The 19176-nt window shown below is 44.8% G+C and overlaps 1 protein-coding gene across 4 annotated transcripts in view; it reads left to right on the forward strand.

The window, feature by feature from the left end:
* ANKRD6 (ankyrin repeat domain 6) overlaps positions 1–19176 on the forward strand; it is a 94015-nt gene that overhangs the window by 54141 nt on the left and 20698 nt on the right. For 2 of the 4 annotated variants that reach the window (XM_004454522.5, XM_071218597.1), the window contains exons 3-9: positions 1125–1428; positions 5368–5466; positions 7478–7576; positions 12680–12778; positions 14245–14343; positions 16361–16459; positions 17749–17826. In XM_004454522.5, coding sequence (XP_004454579.1) covers positions 1144–1428; positions 5368–5466; positions 7478–7576; positions 12680–12778; positions 14245–14343; positions 16361–16459; positions 17749–17826 — 858 coding nt within the window. In that variant the 5' untranslated portion in view covers positions 1125–1143. The remainder of the gene's footprint in view (positions 1–1124; positions 1429–5367; positions 5467–7477; positions 7577–12679; positions 12779–14244; positions 14344–16360; positions 16460–17748; positions 17827–19176) is intronic. The other 2 variants (XM_012523698.4, XM_012523699.3) reach the window with 1 other exon arrangement.

Here is a 19176-nt window from a genome sequence, read left to right on the forward strand (position 1 = left end):
ATTTCAGACCCTCAGGTATGCTAGGAGTGGTTTACCAAAGTGCTTCTAGTTTTCTTTGGGTCTCTGTGTAATGTCCTAAACCTTGGCATACACACAAGTGACAAGACAGCTTCTGCAAAGAAATAACAATATATGATGTTTTATTCATGGGCAGAAACTCTCTAGTTTCTTTCATAAATCCTTGGTTATGTCTGAAATCCTTTGGGTCACCACGGGTGTTATTTTTAAAAGATACTGATTTACCTTTAAGCTGTTTATTGCTACCTTAGGCTATAGTACTATTTTATTTTCTTACACTGTAGCCATCATAACATTCCTGATTGTATCATGTCCTTAAATGACAGGAGCAAAAATATAGGGAGAGAGATTGTGACCATGGAAAAGGCAGGGCATTGAGTTGCTGGCAAGAAGCTGTTGGGATATATCTTGTCTTCTCTTTACATAATTAAAGCCCTTGCTTGTTGCCAATACAAGTATGCAACTGCCAGGCAGGCTAGCCCCTCCCAACCCAACACCTCCCTTGCCCTAGTTCCTGAATGCCAAGTATCACTGTGTTCTCATGCAGCAAAAGCCATTCTAATTCCCTAGAACTGCTGCTCTTTATGTCAAGTAATGTAGCAAGTAATATGGGCAGCCACGGTGAGACATGTCAGTAGAAGGAAAACCAGCTCTACTTTTAGACAGGAGCACCCTCTTCCATTTCTTGTAATTAATTATTTTCTCACATCTTTACCTTTTTTGAGACAGACAATGCACACATTGCTTCTTCCCAGTAACTTAAACAAAAACACCAAACAATTTAAAACCGTTGAGAAGGGACAAGGTAGAATTGACCTTGGCTTGTTCTGAGGTAATACATATTTGCCAGTATATGGTCCATTTCTGTCTTCTTTTGTATTTATCATGGCTGTTAATTATCAGCCTTTGAAACATATTCAGGAATTCAAGGAAGAAAACTATGCATGTGTGTTATTTAAAGAAGCTAGGGAGATTACTTATTGGAAAAAAATAATTTGAAAGTTACTTATCTTGGGTGATGGGTAGAAATAGAAAATGTTAATGTTATGAAGAATCTATTCCTAACTTCATATTCTACAGATACTGTTCTTTATATCTTGTTAAAGATTGAGAATTAGTTGAAGAATGACCTCCAGTGGCCTGGAGTGGGATTATTATGAATTTCAACCTGTGGAAACCAGTTCTTTAGAATATGCAACTCCAGGAGCAGATTCCCCCTTGCTTCCCGCCAACCCTGTCAACTCTCATTGGAGCTCTAATGCTATCTCTGATTGGTCAATGAGCAACCACACAGCCCCCACCTCAGAAGTAGTCCAGGACCTTGTAAAAGGCATGAAGGAAGAAAAAAATAAGAAAACCCAGAGAAGAAAGGCTAGGACAAACCCTAGAAGATCAGAAAGAGAAAAAGAGGTCAGCAGTTTGCTTTGTACACCTGCCCTGCCTTGAGCTTCCTTGCAACGTGTCTGCTTGTGCCCCTGAAGAAGGTCATACTTCACCTTTGCATGACTGGAATTTCTTTCACAAGCTTGGCTTTGAAATCTGCCCCACACCGTGCTTACTCTTTTTTACCTTACAGAAGAGAAAAATAAAAGTATTTCAGAACAATAATTTAGACCTCAGAGGTTCCAAACCTCTTAAAATCTCAAAGTGAGGAACACTTACATCTTGGAAAAATGGAAAGCTGGCAGTTCATGTACTTTGCAAATGGGCCAGCATGTTTCTAATCAAAGTGCCAACCTGCAGGGTTGCTGACTCTTCGAGTTTCAGTGTGGCATTTTTCCTTCTGCTTCTCTGTAGTTAATCATTCAGAAAATACTTTTGGGGGGCCTGTAGTGGCCAAGGCCCTGTGCCTTGATGACACTTAACGACTCATAAAGAGGCAGCACCAACTACACAGAGGCACCTGATCTTATTTGATTCCTGTCCCAAGGGTAATTGGCTTCACAGGTTGGAAATATCTTGGGGTGGGTGCAAAGAGCCAATTTCGATTCTGGCCCAACCATGGTACCTCAAATTAGCAGGTTTTCCTAGGCTAGGCACTGCCCTGTGCTAGACTTGGTCTTCTTAGCAATTAAATGAGAGAATGAGAAGCCATAGCACTTGGCACATAGTAGGGGTTCAATAACTATTCATTGAATGAATAAATGCTGTTGAGAGCACTGTACTTTTCCCAGCATCCTCCCCCCCACCCACCCAAAGTTTTAGTGTTTCATGATTAATTTCAATCAAATAGAAATAAGAATTATGTCAAAGTTGCTGCTTGGATCCTTTAGTAAGTATGTATTAAAGGTATATTTTGTTCGTCAGATTTCAAAAGGAAAATGTTTCAACAGTAAGTATTAGTTTTGTAGAAGGAAAAAGTTGATTTGCAGGCAATTGACCCGTTTTAATCCAGGCCCACAGGGTGCTACATTGTTTGTGTTGTGTTCTGGGGGAGAGCAACTCTGAGATAGCCCGAGGCAGCCTTGTCTTTCTGTATTGCATGTCTCAGACCCTTGAATTCTCATCCTAATTTAAGAGAAGCCTAGGGCTCCATCCTCCGGAACCTTTCCGTCTAGTCTAAGCAAAGCTGAGGATGCAGCCGGAGGACAGCCATGTTAGGGGAGGGAGGTAGGGGCTGACTTTGACCTGCACGGCAGTGTTTATCTGAGGAGGCGAGGACCCTAGCTCTCCAGGGAGGCCTCTGTGTGAGATGACTAAAGATGGAGGGAGAGTATGGACTAGAGACAGGGAGAACGGGTTAAGCCATCTCCACAGAGGAGTCAGTGTTTTCCACTGCAGCCTCACACAAGTCATTAGAACACCCTGTGTCTTGATAACCCAACTGGAAATTTATTCTTCAGGACTGAAAAGATTTAGCTTCTTGCATTGAACTACAGTTTCACAAAGGATAGCTATTTTCAGGGAAACAAAATAGTAGATTCATGACGAAAACAAGTCATAAATTAGAGGGCCATTCCAACTTCAAAGGTGCCAATTCCAAAAGCTAGAGAGCAGCTTGTGGAACATGATCAAGGCTTTAACCTAAACCAGGCTTAGGTAAGATTTTGTCCTAACCAACAGAGATCTCGGTGCAATGAGTTGTACAGCAGAGTGGCTGGCACTACCTGTGTGTTCAAGAGTTGTTGCTCGTCACTTTATGCTTTGTGTGTATAGAATGGTGAGTTTCATTATGCAAGAAGATTGTTTTGGTCAGTCTAAAGAGTGTTAGAGTGCCAGCAGTTTGTAGGAAAATTAAAAGATCTCTAACAAATAGAAACCTGACCACTGAAAAAGTGTGCCTCTTTCTCACCTATTTTGCTCTTTCTCATCAAGCCAGTGATGGTAACCTAAACTTGAGGTCCATTTTGGGAAAGTCCATCACCATTCTGTTAGGGAAGTTGGCAGTCTTAGAAATTCTTATAGAAGTTTGAAAAAATTAAGCCTTGGGCATTTTCTCATATAATTACTTGTTTGAGCATTAAGTATATCTTAATACTTTCCAAGATGTTTGAAATGGGTAATGTAACATCACCACACACCTTCTACAACCCACTTTTTCTTTTTAACCAATCCACTTTAAATTTTTAAGTTATTGGCATTATAGGACTAAACTAAACCAGTTTCTACAGCTTTCTTTTGACTACATGGCATGCAGAAAGGTCCTCTTTGACCAACAGTCTGGGAAGCTGGGTGAGAAGAGAACCAGGTCCAAACCTAATTTATAACAAGAATAATAGCATGCCACTAGGAAGATCGATGAGGGAAATGCTGGGACAATGGATGAAATTGTGGTAATGGGGCTGAATGTCCTGACCCCATCACTGTGGAAATCCCTTAGATTCTATGAGTGAAGAGTGAGGAGATTGACACTTGGGAAGTCTTATTACTGGCATATTGTTACTGCTTAGACTTACATAAATAGCAATTTTTTCTGTTGAGAAAAGTTGTATGTATTAAATATAAAAAGATGGAAAATATTACAAAGTATAAGGAAGAAAAAAAATCACTTCCCCTCATGGATTTTGAAAGGAAGATCTTTTTAATTTTAAGAAAATGAATTTGAATTTTATCTATGATTTAAGTGCTTTTAATGTGCATTGTTGTTTGTTATAGATTCAAGGGAGTTTTGTATTTAAAAGTGATATTTCATCAAGGTTGTTTATAGGCAAGGGTGAATCCACCTTTAAAAAATATTCATATTTTGTCTAATAATAGTCTCCTTCCTCTCTCAGATTAAGGACTAGGGATGCCCCAAAGTGTGCCCCCTGCCCCTCCTGTGCTTTGCCAGGAAACGCCATTTACGCAAAACTCTTACCAGCCCAGTCACAGAATCCAGGAGAGGAAAGGGAGCAATCTTGGGGTCATCACCCCCTCCCTTTACAGAGGAAGCAGCTAAGGCCAGCAAGGAGAGCCATCTCCCACGGCTGTGCAAGACTCGAGTGTGAACTGGGTCGGGACTCAAGTGTTCAGCCGCCCTGCCTGTGCTCATTCCAGTACGTCCCGTAGGTGTTCACACTGTTCACCTATCTCCCTTCTGAGCCTGTGCTTCCTGAGCACATTTCAGAGATAAGACTTACTCTTAGAGACTAGGGAACTCTCTCCTGTTACAGTCCAGACCTTACCTCTGGGAGTGCATAGTCCTTTTCTCAGCAGCAGTTAGGGGAAGGAGTCAGGTTCCCTTTGGCACCCCGAGGGCAATCTCAGGAATGTGAACCCCAAGAATGGGGTCAAATGCAGCAGCAGTCAGTGAGGATGTCATCATGGATATCAGAGGAGGCTTCTTAGAAATAGGCAGAGATAGGCTGGGCTTTGGAGTGGGTAGCTGGGGTCTTTCTTGCAAGTTCCTGGAGTTCTCAGATGAAATAGAAAAAACTCCTATGTTGCTCTCAACCAGTACAAGTCAGTCAACAGATTATATACCTGCCAGCAAGTCACGCATGCTACTAACTGACACAGCCTGAGCGTGATTCCTCTGAGAGCAGGGAAAGGACACAGTGGGCATGAAGACTGCAGGCACTGCTGGTTCCCTTGCATGGCACACACAGGCCAACTCTCAGACCTGCTCTTCGCAGATGTGGCAGTCCCCCAGGTGACAGGTGAGGAGGGCCTGACCCTCATCTGATGTTGGCTCTGCAGCCAAGGGCCGTTCGTGTGGTTGTCTTAAGGTCTCCACTGAGTTCACAGCCAGAGAAGGATTATGAACAAAACTGCTCTGCCCGGCGTGCATTGTCTACTAACTAGACCACAAGCCTGCCTTGCCCATGCCATCTGCTCTGTGTGGGGGTGGGAGATGTCCTTGGGTCAGATTGGAGAGTGGTGTGGGGGGTGGTAGAGGGAGCTGACTCCTGGCTCCATGTCACTTTGCAGGGCGACCAGACCGCTCTGCACCGGGCCGCGGTCGTAGGGAATGCCGAGATCATCGCCGCACTCATCCAGGAGGGCTGTGCTCTGGATAGACAAGACAAGGTGAAGGGGGACGCCGGTGCTTTCCACGCTGCAGTTTCAGCTTGCTTGCTCCCTGCGGCCAGGCATGCTGGTGTTCTCCAGGGGAGCTGGAGGACATTCTAAACCAATGCTGATACTCAAGATGTTAATATTCCTGGGACTTATCATTCATGACTTCATATGGTGAAATCAACCCAAATTTCCTTTAAAAGGGTCTCTGGTATCCTGGCAAATTGTATTCTTTTATCCTTTCCCTTGACTTGTGGCCTCCAGTGTCAAACACATAAATCTAAACAATTAAAGAAAAAATCTAGAAATATGTCCAGTGGAGGCCTGGATGTGGGGCGGGGAAGGGATTGCCCCCAGACTCCCCATTTAATTCTTTACCAACTTTTCACTGAAATGTAATATACATACAGGAAAGTGCACGAGTAAGCATCGCGGTCCATGGGTTCCCACTGCCTGAATGCACCTGTGTGACCAGCCCCCGGATCAAGAAGCAGATCCTTACCAGCATCCCTGGAGCCCCTCGCCCTCTTCCACCTCCAGTCACAAGCCCCATCTCCTTTTGCTTCCTGCTTGTGCAGCCAGTTCCACAGCCCGGCCACACACTGCTGCACCCCTTCCCAGCACCATGCCCTCTCCAGGTGCTGGTGTCTCTGGGTACCAGGGCTGTTGGGAGCCCTGGCTTCCCTTTGTGGGTGTCAGCAGCATTACACCTGTCTCTTTGGTGCATGATTCTAGCAAATTTCAGGGGCACAGGCTGGGGTACTAGAAGTCTAGTTAAAAGTCTAAGCCGGAGACTTGACGTAATTAGAGAATGTGCCTGCGCTGCCCCCAGCTGACGGTCCTGTGCCCCTGGCTGGGACCTGCATGCAGCAGTACCTAATCTCCTTCCGGTGGCTTCTCCCTTCTGGTAACCCCTCCCCTCCTGGCCCCACCCTCCTCAACTCATTGCACCCTGTACATTGCTTTATTTTTATTGAAGTGAAGCAGATAATAGCTATGTTTGTTCATTGTTTGGTTTTAATTTAAAAGCCAAAGATTGAGGCCACTTACTTATTTAATTATTTATTTTTTAAAAAGATTTATTTATTTATTTAATTCCTTCCCCCCCCCCCCCCGCCGTTTGTCTGTTCTTGGTGTCTGTTTGCTGCGTCTTGTTTCTTTGTCCGCTTCTGTTGTCGTCAGCGGCACGGGAAGTGTGGGTGGCGCCATTCCTGGGCAGGCTGCTCTTTCTTTTCACGCTGGGCGGCTCTCCTCACGGGCGCACTCCTTGCGCGTGGGGCTCCCCCACGCGGGGGACACCCTTGCGTGGCACGGCACTCCTTGCGTGCATCAGCGCTGCGCATGGCCAGCTCCACACGGGTCAAGGAGGCCCGGGGTTTGAACCGCCGACCTCCCATATGGTAGACGGACGCCCTAACCACTGGGCCAAAGTCCGTTTCCCAACACTTACTTATTTATAAATCACTGTTTCCTCAGTGCCTGCTCATTTGTTTGGGGCTTTTGAATCAAGCTGGGTGATATTAAACTTTGGTGACTGAAAGGGGAATAATCTACCTCTCAGGTCTCTGGGCCCTGGACCTAATGAGGCTGGATGCTTCATTTACCCAGTCTTCAGAGCAGACCTTGAGGGGCCCTGCAAGTGGGAAGGAATGGACAGCGTGCTCTCCTGATATTGCTTTTAGTTAAACTTGATCTTTGGATGGACCCTGGCAGCCTTTCTTGGCCCAAGTTCCCCTAAAGCATCCTTTGTGCATCATTAGCTAATTTTTCTTCTATGCATCCAGGCTGGTACATGGTTTGTATCGTTTCTGGGAGAACTGAGAAAATGGCCACTCAAATTTTCTGTTTTCTGAGGTTCCCATGTGGAATGCCAGTAGAGAAATGTCCTGTGGTGTACCCTAAAAAGATAGTATATTGAATCCAAGAGAAGGAGGAGGCTCATTCTCCTGGGTCTCTTGGAGAATATAATTAGGTAAATGAGGTCTTGGGAAATGTGCTTTATCTCCCTGTGTGTATTCCTTAGGATGGGAACACGGCCCTGCATGAAGCGTCCTGGCACGGTTTCAGCCAGTCAGCCAAGCTGCTCGTTAAAGCAGGAGCCAACGTGCTTGCCAAGAATAAGGTGAGGTCCAGCAGGTGCTAGAGCTCCTCAGGCACAGGTAAGGATGGCTTCGGTCTCCTTTCCCGTGGACCTCAGCTCCATGAACAGAGTGAAAGCTCAGGTTATGTGGAACCAGGCAGGGTTGATCCCACCCAGAAGTTTCATTTACAGAGAAGACTGGAAGCAGATTGCTCTTCCAGGTCAGGGATCAAGCCCACTGACAGCGCTAAACCCTGCTGGTGGCGTGAGAAGGCCTCTGACTGCTGCTGGACACCTGCATCAGATTACTGTCACCATCATCTTGACACTCTTTAAAAAAGTACAGCAATAGAGAATTGGCATTAAAAACATCAGCAAAAGAACTTTCAAGTGGTAATATTAGCAGCAGTGTGGTGAAATGGACACTTGTAGGAGAAGTGTGAATTGCAACAACCATATTTGGAAGGCAATTTGACAAAATACACCAAGAGTCTTAAAAATGTTTCTATCTTTTCATTCAGTAACTACCCTTCTAGGACTCTTATTTTTTAAAAGCACCAAACGATGATGGTAAAATTTACGTATGATGATTTTCAAGGCAGTAATAGTTATAATAGCAAAAAAGGGGGTGTGTTAAAATTATGGTTTATTTATATAATGGAATGCAATTAATGTCATTCAAATCTTTGAAGGTAATGTTCACAATTTATTAAAAGAATGTGACAGATGGCTACAAAACTGAATATATTGCAGTTCCCAATGTTTAATGTAAGTGTGTAGGTAATAAAATTTAAGACTTGGAAGGACATCCACCGACATGTTAACAATGGTTATCTCTGGGATTTGAGATTATGATTGCTTTTTATTTTTTGTTTATACTTTTGTGTATTTCCCATGTTTTCCAAAATGAACCAACTATTTCTTTTACAATTGGGAAAAAAAAAGTATATTTTATTTTAAAAAGAAAAAGTGTTATCAGTGCTCTTGGGATATTTTCAATAGTTGTGAGAAGGGGGTTAAAAAGAGACTTGTCCTCTTCTCTGTCTTTGGATGCCCAGGCTGGATCTGTGGTAAGGTTTTGTTTGTTTTTTCTCTTTTGGGTTTTCTTTTCAATGTAATGCTTATTTATAAACTTGCTTCTTTTATTATTGGGTTGTTTATCTTATCTAGGTTAGTTTTTTGTGGCAAGGTTTTAAAGGGGTCTGAGTTTTCCCCACAATGCACTTGTAGCATTAGCATCACTGGGTGGTGGATTCCCTGAGTAGTGGCGGAGTGATGTACCAGGTGTGCCAGGATGGGCTTCTGTGTGGCAGCAGCAAGGGGAGTGGGGCAGTGGTAGCCACATGCACACGCACATGTAGAATTTTTTTTTTATTGACTTTGTAATAATATTACATTAAAAATATATATGTGAGGTCCCATTCAACCCCACCCCCCCACCCCCCCTCTCCCCCCCCCAACAACACTCGTTCCCATCATCATGACACATCCATTGGATTTGGTAAGTACATCTTTGGGCACCTCTGCACCTCATAGACAATGGTTCACATCATGGCCCATACTCTCCTCCATTCCATCCAGTGGGCCCTGTGAGGATTTACAACGCACATGTAGAATTTAATGACAAACTAGGACCTGAAACCATAGAATCTCTAGTTTAATACACATACACACACATCCACGCACGAGCTCTTCAATAGTGCCTTCAGGCAAAAGATCCAGAATTAAGCCTACCTATCAGAGATAAGCTCCATCAATTTAGTGACTTCTCTGGATCTCACAGGCTGCAAGAGAGGGGAAAAAAAAGAAAAGCTTGAGACTGCTTAGTGAATAATCTACATGATAAACAAGGGAAAACCTACTTCAGTGCCTTTGGCCACATTTGAAGTCTCCCAGCTCTTACGGCTTTTCCACTGGCTGTTAAAGACTGTAGTTAAGCAAGCCATCCCTGATCCTCCAGAGACAGAGAAAGAATGGCATTTCTTCTCCCTCATTTTCCTCTGTCCCCCCTCTCCAGTTAATCAGTGCATCTTAGGATGTTTCCTTCATGTCCCTCATCTGTGCCTCTCTTTCCATGTTCATTATTAATACTTCCCTGGATTTCAGAAGCCTCATGACAGATTTACCAGCTCAAGTCTAGCCCCTTCTCCATCCTGCTTTTCCTCTGTTCAGAAACCTTCCAGCAAATCTCTCAGGCCTCGCCAGAGTGGCCTCAACCCATTTCCTGTTTCCTGCACTGTTCCCCAGCATCCTCCTGCGCTCTCAGAGTAGGGCTCGCTGTCTCTTCACACGGCCCAGCTGCGTCAGGGGACCCCACTCCTCATTTCTGCCTCTAAAACTCCAGCCCAGAGCAGCAGCCTCTCCTCCCAAAGGTCCATTAGGCTGTTTCTGCTGTATCCCCTTCGCAGTATGCACAGCTCTGTGCTGCTCTTTACTGATGAAGTGTTTATGATGATTCCCTTAGGGGTCGAAAGATTGAGGAAAAGAAGCAAGCCGTGCATTGTCCCATCTCCAGTAATGCCTAGCTCACGGCTTGGCAGGCTGGTGGCTGCTCTCTCCTTCATTCGTTCAGTAGGTATCCACTGAGAACCTATCCTGTACTTCCTCAAAGTGGGTCAGGATCTGAAACACATGTCTGCATGTAGTCACATTTTCTCCCTATACAAACTCTGAGAAGTAGGTGATCTTAGTTAATGGATAAGGAAGCTTACTCTGGGAACCAGTAGAGTTCTTGACTAAGGCATATGATTCCTGTGTGACATAATCAGGACCTTTAAACTAGCCTGGTCAATCTGCTCCACCACACTGCTCACATCCCATGGAGGCCCCCAAAAGTTTTGTGAAAAACCACAAGTCCCATCTCTGTGTAAAACATCAGAGGCTTTCAGAAGCACAGGTGAGATGACTTATGTCATCTGAGAAGAGGGACTTCTATCTCCCACATTAGTCGCAACCTTTGGGAGAGCCTCTAGAAAGGTTCTTCTTATTCAGCAAATATAGCAGCTCCTGTCCTGGAAACTGGTACCCATTCTGCAGGGTAAGAAAGCGCCTGTTACATGTATCTACCCAGGTCACATTTTATTTTATTTTATTTTATTTATTTATTTTTAAAAAAATAATACATTAAAAAAACCCAGGTCACATTTTAACATCAGGTTTATTGGGGTATAACTTACTTTCAGTAAAATTAGTCCTTCCTAGGGATACTGTTCTGTGAGTTTTAACAAATGTTTATATGTTGATGTATACATTTTGTCACTACCATCACAATCAAGATATAGAATATTTCCCTCCCCCAAAAAGTTCCTTCATGCCTCTTTAAGACAATCTTCTCCTTCTACTCCCAGCTTCTGGTACAACCACTGATTCCCCCCCCCCCCCCCCTTTCTAGAATGTCATGTAAATGGAATCCTACAGCTTTGTGTGTCTGACTTTTTTCACTTATCATAATGTTTTTTGAGATTCATCCATGTTTCAGATATGAACAGATTGTTCCTTTTTACTGAGAGTAGGATCCCATTATATAGATGTACCAGAATTTGTTTATTCAAACTCTTGGCTTTGAATGTTCTTGATTCAAATGCTTTTTGGCATAATTGGTATTTTCTTACTGGCAGAATCAATCTTGGCATATATTTTTAGAACTATCAGATTTCTTTAATTTCATGCATTTATTCAACATATCCTTCTTGGCTGTCATGAAGTCAACAACTTTGAGACACCCTGCTGCGTGTGCAATGACAGTCACACCAAGCCGAGCCCTGAGCCCTTTCAGGGGGAGTGGACTGTTTCAAGCACGGGCAGGCCTTCTGTTGGTGAGGACTGAGCTAGCAGCGATTCTCCACATGGCTGCACCTTAGAACCTCCCAGGGAGCTTTAAAAAGAAAACAAGATAAGGAAAACCGTTCTGACCAGGTCTAGGGTCACCAGCTGGCCCATTCTGCCTGTCCTGAATTCTCAGGCTTGGATTCTCCTCCAGGGTCTTGGAGGTAACAAAGTGAAAAAGGCTTTACTGAGGCTGGTTAGAACTAAGGTTATGAGAGGGAGGTAAGTGAACCTGTGACTTAAGTGTTTTCCTCTTTTTTTAAAAACTCTTCCCCTTTGAAAAGGCCAGGAATTGAATTCCCTGGCCTATTGGCAGATAGCATTGTGTATCCAGAGGGGAGTAAACTAGGTGAGGGAAGAGCAGTAAATAGGCAGTGTGCAGCTCTGAGCCCACATGACTGCAGTCCTGACCCAGCTTTAAACTCAGCAGAACAAACACCGAGCCTCTGCATTTAGCCTCCTGAGGGCCCGCAGACTCTCAGACCGACCCACATCTCCTCTGAGATGCCTGCTTTGACACCTCTGGGGGTTGGCAGCAGCCTTGCAGGCCCCACTCCCACAGTCTTAAAGTTCTGTTCATTTCATGTTATTTCTGCAAGATTGTTGTGGCATTATCCTGACCCTTGGTTGTCATTGTGGTGTGACACCTTGAAGGTCGGGAGTCTAAAATAGCCAAGAGGGAGCATTTCTGTCTTTCTGGTGAGTGAATTGCCTGTTAGGTGGGGCACCTCGTCCATGGTTCCGATTTTGACGTTTCAGGGAAAATAAAAGAATGGACCATTTGAAAAAGAAGTACAAGTTAAATCTCGGTTATCCTCAGCCCATGCTTGCAGGTAGTGGCCTGTGTCGCCTTCTTTACTCCGCCATCAGTACAGTGTTGCATCTGCAGCTGCTACCCATGTAGTGCGGGAAGGGCGCAGTCCTCTCTAAGAGGAAGACAACACCATGCGCAGGTACAGCGGGTTGTGGCAAAGAAAGTGCCTTCCTAGGCCCTCCAAATTAGTCCTCAGGGCCTCTGCAGGTAGAGATCTCACTCTTGTTTACAGGTAAGTACTTCAGGCCTGAACTACTAAGAGCTTTGCAGAACTAGGACTTGGAACCCAGGCTTTATGACAGATATGACTATCCTGCTTATTTGGATCCCAGATTAAGTGCCTTTCCACCAAACTTCCTCTCCCAAGCCTGCTGCTGGAAAGTTGAGAAAATGAGTGTCCCACCCACCACCACCACCACAAGGAGCACCCCTCTGCAGCGCATACAGGGTGCAAGCCTGTGGCCGTGCCCGCTCTAATGTGCCTCCCGCTCTCTGCCTCTCCCCAGGCGGGCAACACGGCGCTGCACCTGGCCTGCCAGAACAGCCACGCCCAGAGCACTCGCGTCCTCCTGCTGGGCGGGTCCCGAGCCGACCTCAGAAATAACGTGCGTGACAAAACCCCCTTTTCTCTTGCTCTCTCTCACGTCACCTTGGAAAATAACTCGGAAAGTTTATTCTACTATTGAAATCTAGAAATTAAGGTGTAAAAAGTATTTGGGGACTATATATATAAAGTATTCATTTTTTGCCAACTTCTTAAGGTGTCACACAGTGGTGTGAGAAGAGGAGTTGAAAGACTTAGAAATGCTGCATCCCACTCCCCCCACCCCCATTCTTTCCCCCTCGCTCCTCAATCTCAGTTTATTTTCTAGTTTCTTGTAGCATATGTCCCAATTACAGTCTAGGAAACCTCTAAATGGTTCAAGGAAGCCCCCCGCCCACGTAGAGGGTAGCACTATTAGCAAATATTGAATGAAGCAGCACACGGGGACCTAATGAAGCTCCTCCATACCTGACGTATGAAAGGTCAGATCTTATCGATTACTGAGGCATCCTGGGGAGGAGCTCATGGGTCAGTGGTTTTTAGAGGATGCCTAACATGAAAGGTCACATGAGTATCCTCCCTTCCTCCACCAAAGAAACTCTGCTTTCTTTATAAAGCCCATACTGCAGCCACCTTGGCTTGAGAATCTGACTGAGGCTTTTCTCGAAAATGGCCTTAGCAGGGGTCCCCCAGGGTAGGGGCGGAATCTTCTAAGAGGGTTTCAAAGAAATGCTCCAAACCTCAGCTTTGAGCTTGGGTCCTGCTTAATTCAGGGTAGAAATTATGCTGAGATGGTTGGTGTTCTCCATGCATAGCTATAGTGTAAATGTCCAAAAAGTCAAGAGAGCTCTGCAGAGCATCACTACTTTCTGTCTCCAGAATCGAGATCAGCCAGTGGCCACAAAGGCAGATCGTGATTCTGAGTTTTTCTGAATGTCCCTTTTGCTCCTTATGATTTGCTAAATTGCAGTATAGGATAATGGGGTCCTGCTGAAGTGGGATGATCCTTGAATTTTGTAGAACACATGCTCTTAAAACCTAGCAGCTCACCCTGCTGCCCTGTTCTTTCCGTCCCTGGCGGCTCTGTTGATGGAAAAGGCCCATTTCCAAAGCAAAGCTGTTGGCCGTAATTCAGTGTACTCCAGAGCTTTGAGTGGCAGGGGAGGCCAGGCGCCGTGGATCCTTTTCCAAGTGCTAGGTAAGCAGAGCCTGCCCTGGCTCTTCCACAGGTCAGGTGGGGAGCAGGCGGGCCTCCAGGGTGTGAATTATGAAAGCAGAGATTCTGGAGGACTATGAGGTTGCTCTGCACAACAGATAGTGAGCAGGACTGAGAAAGCAACTACAGCAGCAGAGGACTACGAGTCTTGGAGTGGGGTATCCATGTTCAAAGAGACGCTTAGCATCCTAGCCGGCATCCCCTGAAGAATGTGTGATAGTCTGCCAGCTTGTCAATGATCTTTTCTTTTTGTTTTCTGTTTTGTTTTGTAACCGCTCAGACTGTGCTTAGAGTTTGATTTCTGTCCGCAGGCAGGCGACACCTGTTTGCACGTTGCCGCACGCTATAATCACTTGTCCATCATTAGGCTCCTCCTCAGTGCTTTCTGTTCTGTCCATGAAAAGAACCAGGTCAGTGCATGTGTCCTCCTCATGGCTGCTGGGCACCCTTCCCACAAAGCTAACTGGCAGGTGTGCTAGTTCAAACGGGAGCAGGGGCTGCTGGGAAGCGATGCCCTCTGACCTTTCTGGGAATCCACCAGGGATGGCTTTGCTTGGGTGTTCCATTGAATTCCAGTGGTTTTCCTGGTTTTTTTTGGCCTTCTAGGGAGAGTTTGCCTTTATCATTCCAGTACATATCACCACATTTGCTTACTGACCATTTTCTGGAGATCCTCAGGTGGGTTTTGTTTTTTAATATGATGTTAAAAAGAAAACCCACAAGTTGAACATGGCCTAGAAAATAAGCAGGGGAAACAGAAGACTCATGACTCCCTGAGTTCTGTTCTTTGCACTGCCACTCTCTAAAATTTGGGCCGATGGAGTCTCTCGTTTCTATAAAATTGGGTACATGATCGATTTCTGTGACACATACTGGGGTTTTGAAATAAAGCCACAATTATTATAGTGCTCCACAGAAATATAGAATAATTTTATGTAGTCATTTGGATTTTTAAAATGTATTATTATTCGTTAATACCTAAGAGATACATTCTTAGACTTTTCTGAATTTGGGTCCATATATCCATAAGTTAAAAAAATATTGTCATTAGGATTAAATATATCATATCCTATTACAGTGGTTTCTGACCCTGGCTGTGCATTAGAATCACCAGGAAAATATTTTAAATACCATTCTGGAGCCTAGCCAAGTTTAAACGAACTAGACCCTCTGAGTGGGGAGGTTCCAGACAGTGGTATTTAAAAAGAACACCTGACTGAGTGCAGCAAAGTTGAGAACACTGACCTAAGACAATGGCAAGGTCCTGTCATTCCACATTCTCCCCAGTGGACTCTAGTCCACCGGGTTTCCCCTGCATAAACCCTACAGATTCCACAGACCAGTGCTTCTCAAGCCTGCTGGCTTGCTTGAGGCACCCAGGGAGCTTTCAAAATGCCCCTTGCCCAGAATTTCTGGGGATGGAGACCTAGGCCTCAGAATTTTGCAAAGCTCCTCTACTGATTCCAAGGTACAGCCAAGATTGGAAACCACTGCTACAGATTTTGTCCCCAACACACACAACTAAGTGACCCAGAAAATGAAATAAATATTTTCCCCAGCTACTCATTGAGGGATGAGGCCATGGGGATGGCTGGGTTTTCATGCTGCCTGGGAAAAAAAGCACCAGGGTGCTTTCCCTGATCAACTGACAGGGGAGAAAATGAACTACTTAATTTCTTCTATATTTGTCTGGCTTATTTACATCATTTTGTTTGGAAAATAACAGCATTTGCATTTGAAATTGGCCCAGTGATCTTTAGTTGTCCTTATAGCTTCCTTTCATAGTTGATTGTCTAAACACATATTTATTTATATTATATATATATATAATCTTTATTTATAGGCTATTTGAGAAGAGGAGAAAACAGTTGATCTTCAGTGAATATGCCCTGAGCTGGCAGATGGCTTCCCAGTGGCCTCTTCAGGTCCACCTGGGGCAGCTGCAGGGCTGGGATATTAACACCCTCAGGGCCTGCAGAAGTCCCCATCTTCCCAGCTTCTCCTGCTCTATCCCAGCACTCGCAAAGCAAGGGGTTCTTTGGCCCCTCACCAGCCTGGGCTGCAGAGCCCCTGGGATGGCTAGCCTGCTGCCCCCAGCTACCTGCCAGTCAGCCCGCCTCAGGTTAAGGCTTGGGGTCTCATGGTTTTCAATCCAGCCCAGCATTACCTTGCCTCTTGCAATCGATCCTATTCTGCAATTGCTGGTGTCCCTAGTCAGAAAGGAATGTAATATTGGTGCATACATCATCTAGTTCTAAGATCTCTTTCAAAAGAACCACAGAGCACTTTAACAAAGGGTCCCAGAGCAGTCTAAGGCAAACCTTAGTTTGACTTTGAAGAGCCACCACTGGGCCATGGGATGAAAAGCCAGAGGACTGTGGGCCATGGTCAGAGGGGATTTAGCAGCTCTCTTCTGATTAATTTCAGGCTGGAGACACAGCACTTCATATTGCTGCTGCACTAAATCACAAGAAGGTAGTTAAAATCTTATTGGAAGCTGGAGCAGATGGGACCGTTGTTAATAACGTAAGTTGAGTTGCAGCAGTGGTTTCTACACCATTTTAGAACAGGGTGTGTTCTTACAACCTAAGCTTATGCAGACTCTGTGATTCCTAGCCCGGCCACACTGTGGGAGAATGTGGCGCTCTGCCAAGGCCACAGCCTCTGGGGTCCTCAGGGTGGACTTGAGGGGACCCCTGGTCTTAGCAGCCCCATGAAGTGGCAGGCCCATCTCTGCACCCATAGCTGCCGTGAGCACAACTTGGATGAGGAAGTCTAAGGAAACTGACAGAAGGATGTGACTTAAAATGAGTTCCAGGCCAGTAAGCACATGTGGTTCTCAGAAAAACGACCATCAGATTCCTCATCCTCAAAACTCTAACTCCTTTTTCCCCCAAACAACCTCACCTCACTCTTTACTTCTTTCTCTTTCTCCCTTTATTTCCCTCTCCCCCTTTTCTCTCTCACTCTCTACCCCTGCTACCACTGCCCCCCACTCTAGCAGGCCACTGACCACTCTTACTTCCTTGAGGCAGATCTGTGTTCTCTGCCCTCCTGGACCAGTGCCGGCTCCGAGGGGCTGGGAGTGCAGCAGCTGTGTGGAGTGTCTGGAGGTCGGGGGTGGTGGAGCTGGTGACGGGCTCTTGCTCCTGCTTGGCCCCATGTCTAGTCCCCTTCTTCCTCCTCCCACCGTCTCACTGCACTGTAAGCAGCGCTGGGTAGTAGAGTCACCTCTTCCATGCGCACCTTCATCTTCCATTTACATCCCACTGTTATCATCTCCCGGTTTTTGTCTTAATCTCTTCGAAAACCTAGATTACCGCAGTAACTTCCTAATTGTGTTTCACAATCCAGTTCCTGAGGCTTCATGGCCAGTACCCAGTCTGCACCTTCTCACTTCCCTTCTTCCAGACATCTTCCCCATTATTCTTCACGATAACTTCATTTCTGGGCCAGATTTTATAATCCTTTGTATTGTTTCCTCAACTGAAATGTTCTTCTTTGACCGTGTCTGACTTTTACCTTCCTACCCCAGATCACTGCTTCCTAGAGTGCTTACTGCCCACTCCATCAGCACTTAACCTCTGTTGCTTCATATTGTTAATTAACACTTCATTATGAGGCTCCCCCATTGGATGGTAGGACCACCTCGTGTATCTTGGTTGTATTTCACTGAGCATGTGCATGTGCTGGGTGAGACCAACTGAACGTATGTTTGCCAGCTCCAGCTCCTGGTGAGGGCTGTCCTGGCCGGGGCAGAGGGGGTTGGTGTCCATTTACTTTACCCACTCGTCTTCCCCTGTACCTTTCCTTAGGCAGGCCGGACTCCTCTGGAGACTGCCCGCTACCACAATAATCCGGAAGTTGCTCTTCTCCTCACTAAAGCTCCCCAGGTAAGATTTATTGCACTTTCCTTTGTATTGTTTGTATTAGGCTCCAAAGTCCTTGGGACCCCTCCAGTTGTAATCTGCAAGCAAATTCAGACCAACTTAAATAAGGATTTGTTTGGCTCACTAACGAGGCAGTGGAAAATGTAGGAAATCCATATGGGCCTAAGGGATTACTGGAACCAGAGACTTCAACTCCAGCAGATGGCTTTCATACATGGGAATCATTTTCTACCTGCAGCTAGGTTATTTTCCCTAGCAGCTTCTTGTTTCATAACTTCCCAGCTACTCAGCCAGGGAGGAAATTCCTGTTCAGAACATCTTGGGAGAGGACCATGACTGGGAACTTAGGACAAATCCCACACCTGAGCAGGAGGACCAAGGGCTTCACAAAGTTGGGAACATCCATTTGTTCACACAGTTAGAAGTGACATTTCCCAGATAAAGGGGTGGAGAGTGGGGACCATTCTGAGCAAAGCAGTAAATGTCCAACAGAGGCAGTTCTTTTATGTATAGTATAGCTTTCTTTACTTTAAAAAAATAAAATAAAATGGAATAATGTATTTTTACCATCATTCAATTTTTTTAAATGGTGGCTAATATCATTTGAATTGAGGTTGATTCTACCTAAAAAATAATAAAGAAATTTAATAATGGTAGTTTCCAAGTACCTTGAAACAACTACTTTGGTTTCTTCCTATTACCTTCCACAGACACATAATTTTTATATAATGGTATCTATAGTATTTAGATTTAGGTTTCTACCTTTTGTATTCCACCATTTATCCTAACTATAGTATGAAAATGTTCTTCAGTTTTCATAATTATTCATTATAACAGAAGCATAATATTCTTTTTTGTTGCTGTCCAATAGGTCCAATAGTTTGCTAAACCATTTCCTTAGTTTTGGACATTTACGTTATTTCCAGATTGGAGCTATTCTACATTCATTACAGCAATCACTGGATTTCATCTTATTCTGGATAATGTTGTAAGAAGACAAAATCTCAGAGAGTTAAGGAAGACTGTAAAACATCCCTCTGATCCTGTTTCATAGCCTACTTTCAGCCTAGCCCAGGGTTTTATACACCTTTCCTTCCTTAAAAATATTCCTGATACAACTATAGTTTGTGGAAATGGTTGAGATTTTTCTTTTAGGAAAATTCATCAGCCACTTGCTTGTGGAGTTGTTCCTTCTCAGTGGTCCCTGGAAATCCACAAAGCTCCTGACAAAAGTGAGTCAGGTGCTCCCCTTGATAAAAGCTGCTAGAGGTGGGAGGACCTACCTCTCTTCAGGTATTGGTAAGCAAATTATCAGTGGAATCACATTCATGAATCCTGATTGAAAAAGGCTTG

The sequence above is a fragment of the Dasypus novemcinctus genome, chromosome 11, assembly GCF_030445035.2.
Source record: "Dasypus novemcinctus isolate mDasNov1 chromosome 11, mDasNov1.1.hap2, whole genome shotgun sequence".
Taxonomy (NCBI): Eukaryota; Metazoa; Chordata; class Mammalia; order Cingulata; family Dasypodidae; genus Dasypus; species Dasypus novemcinctus.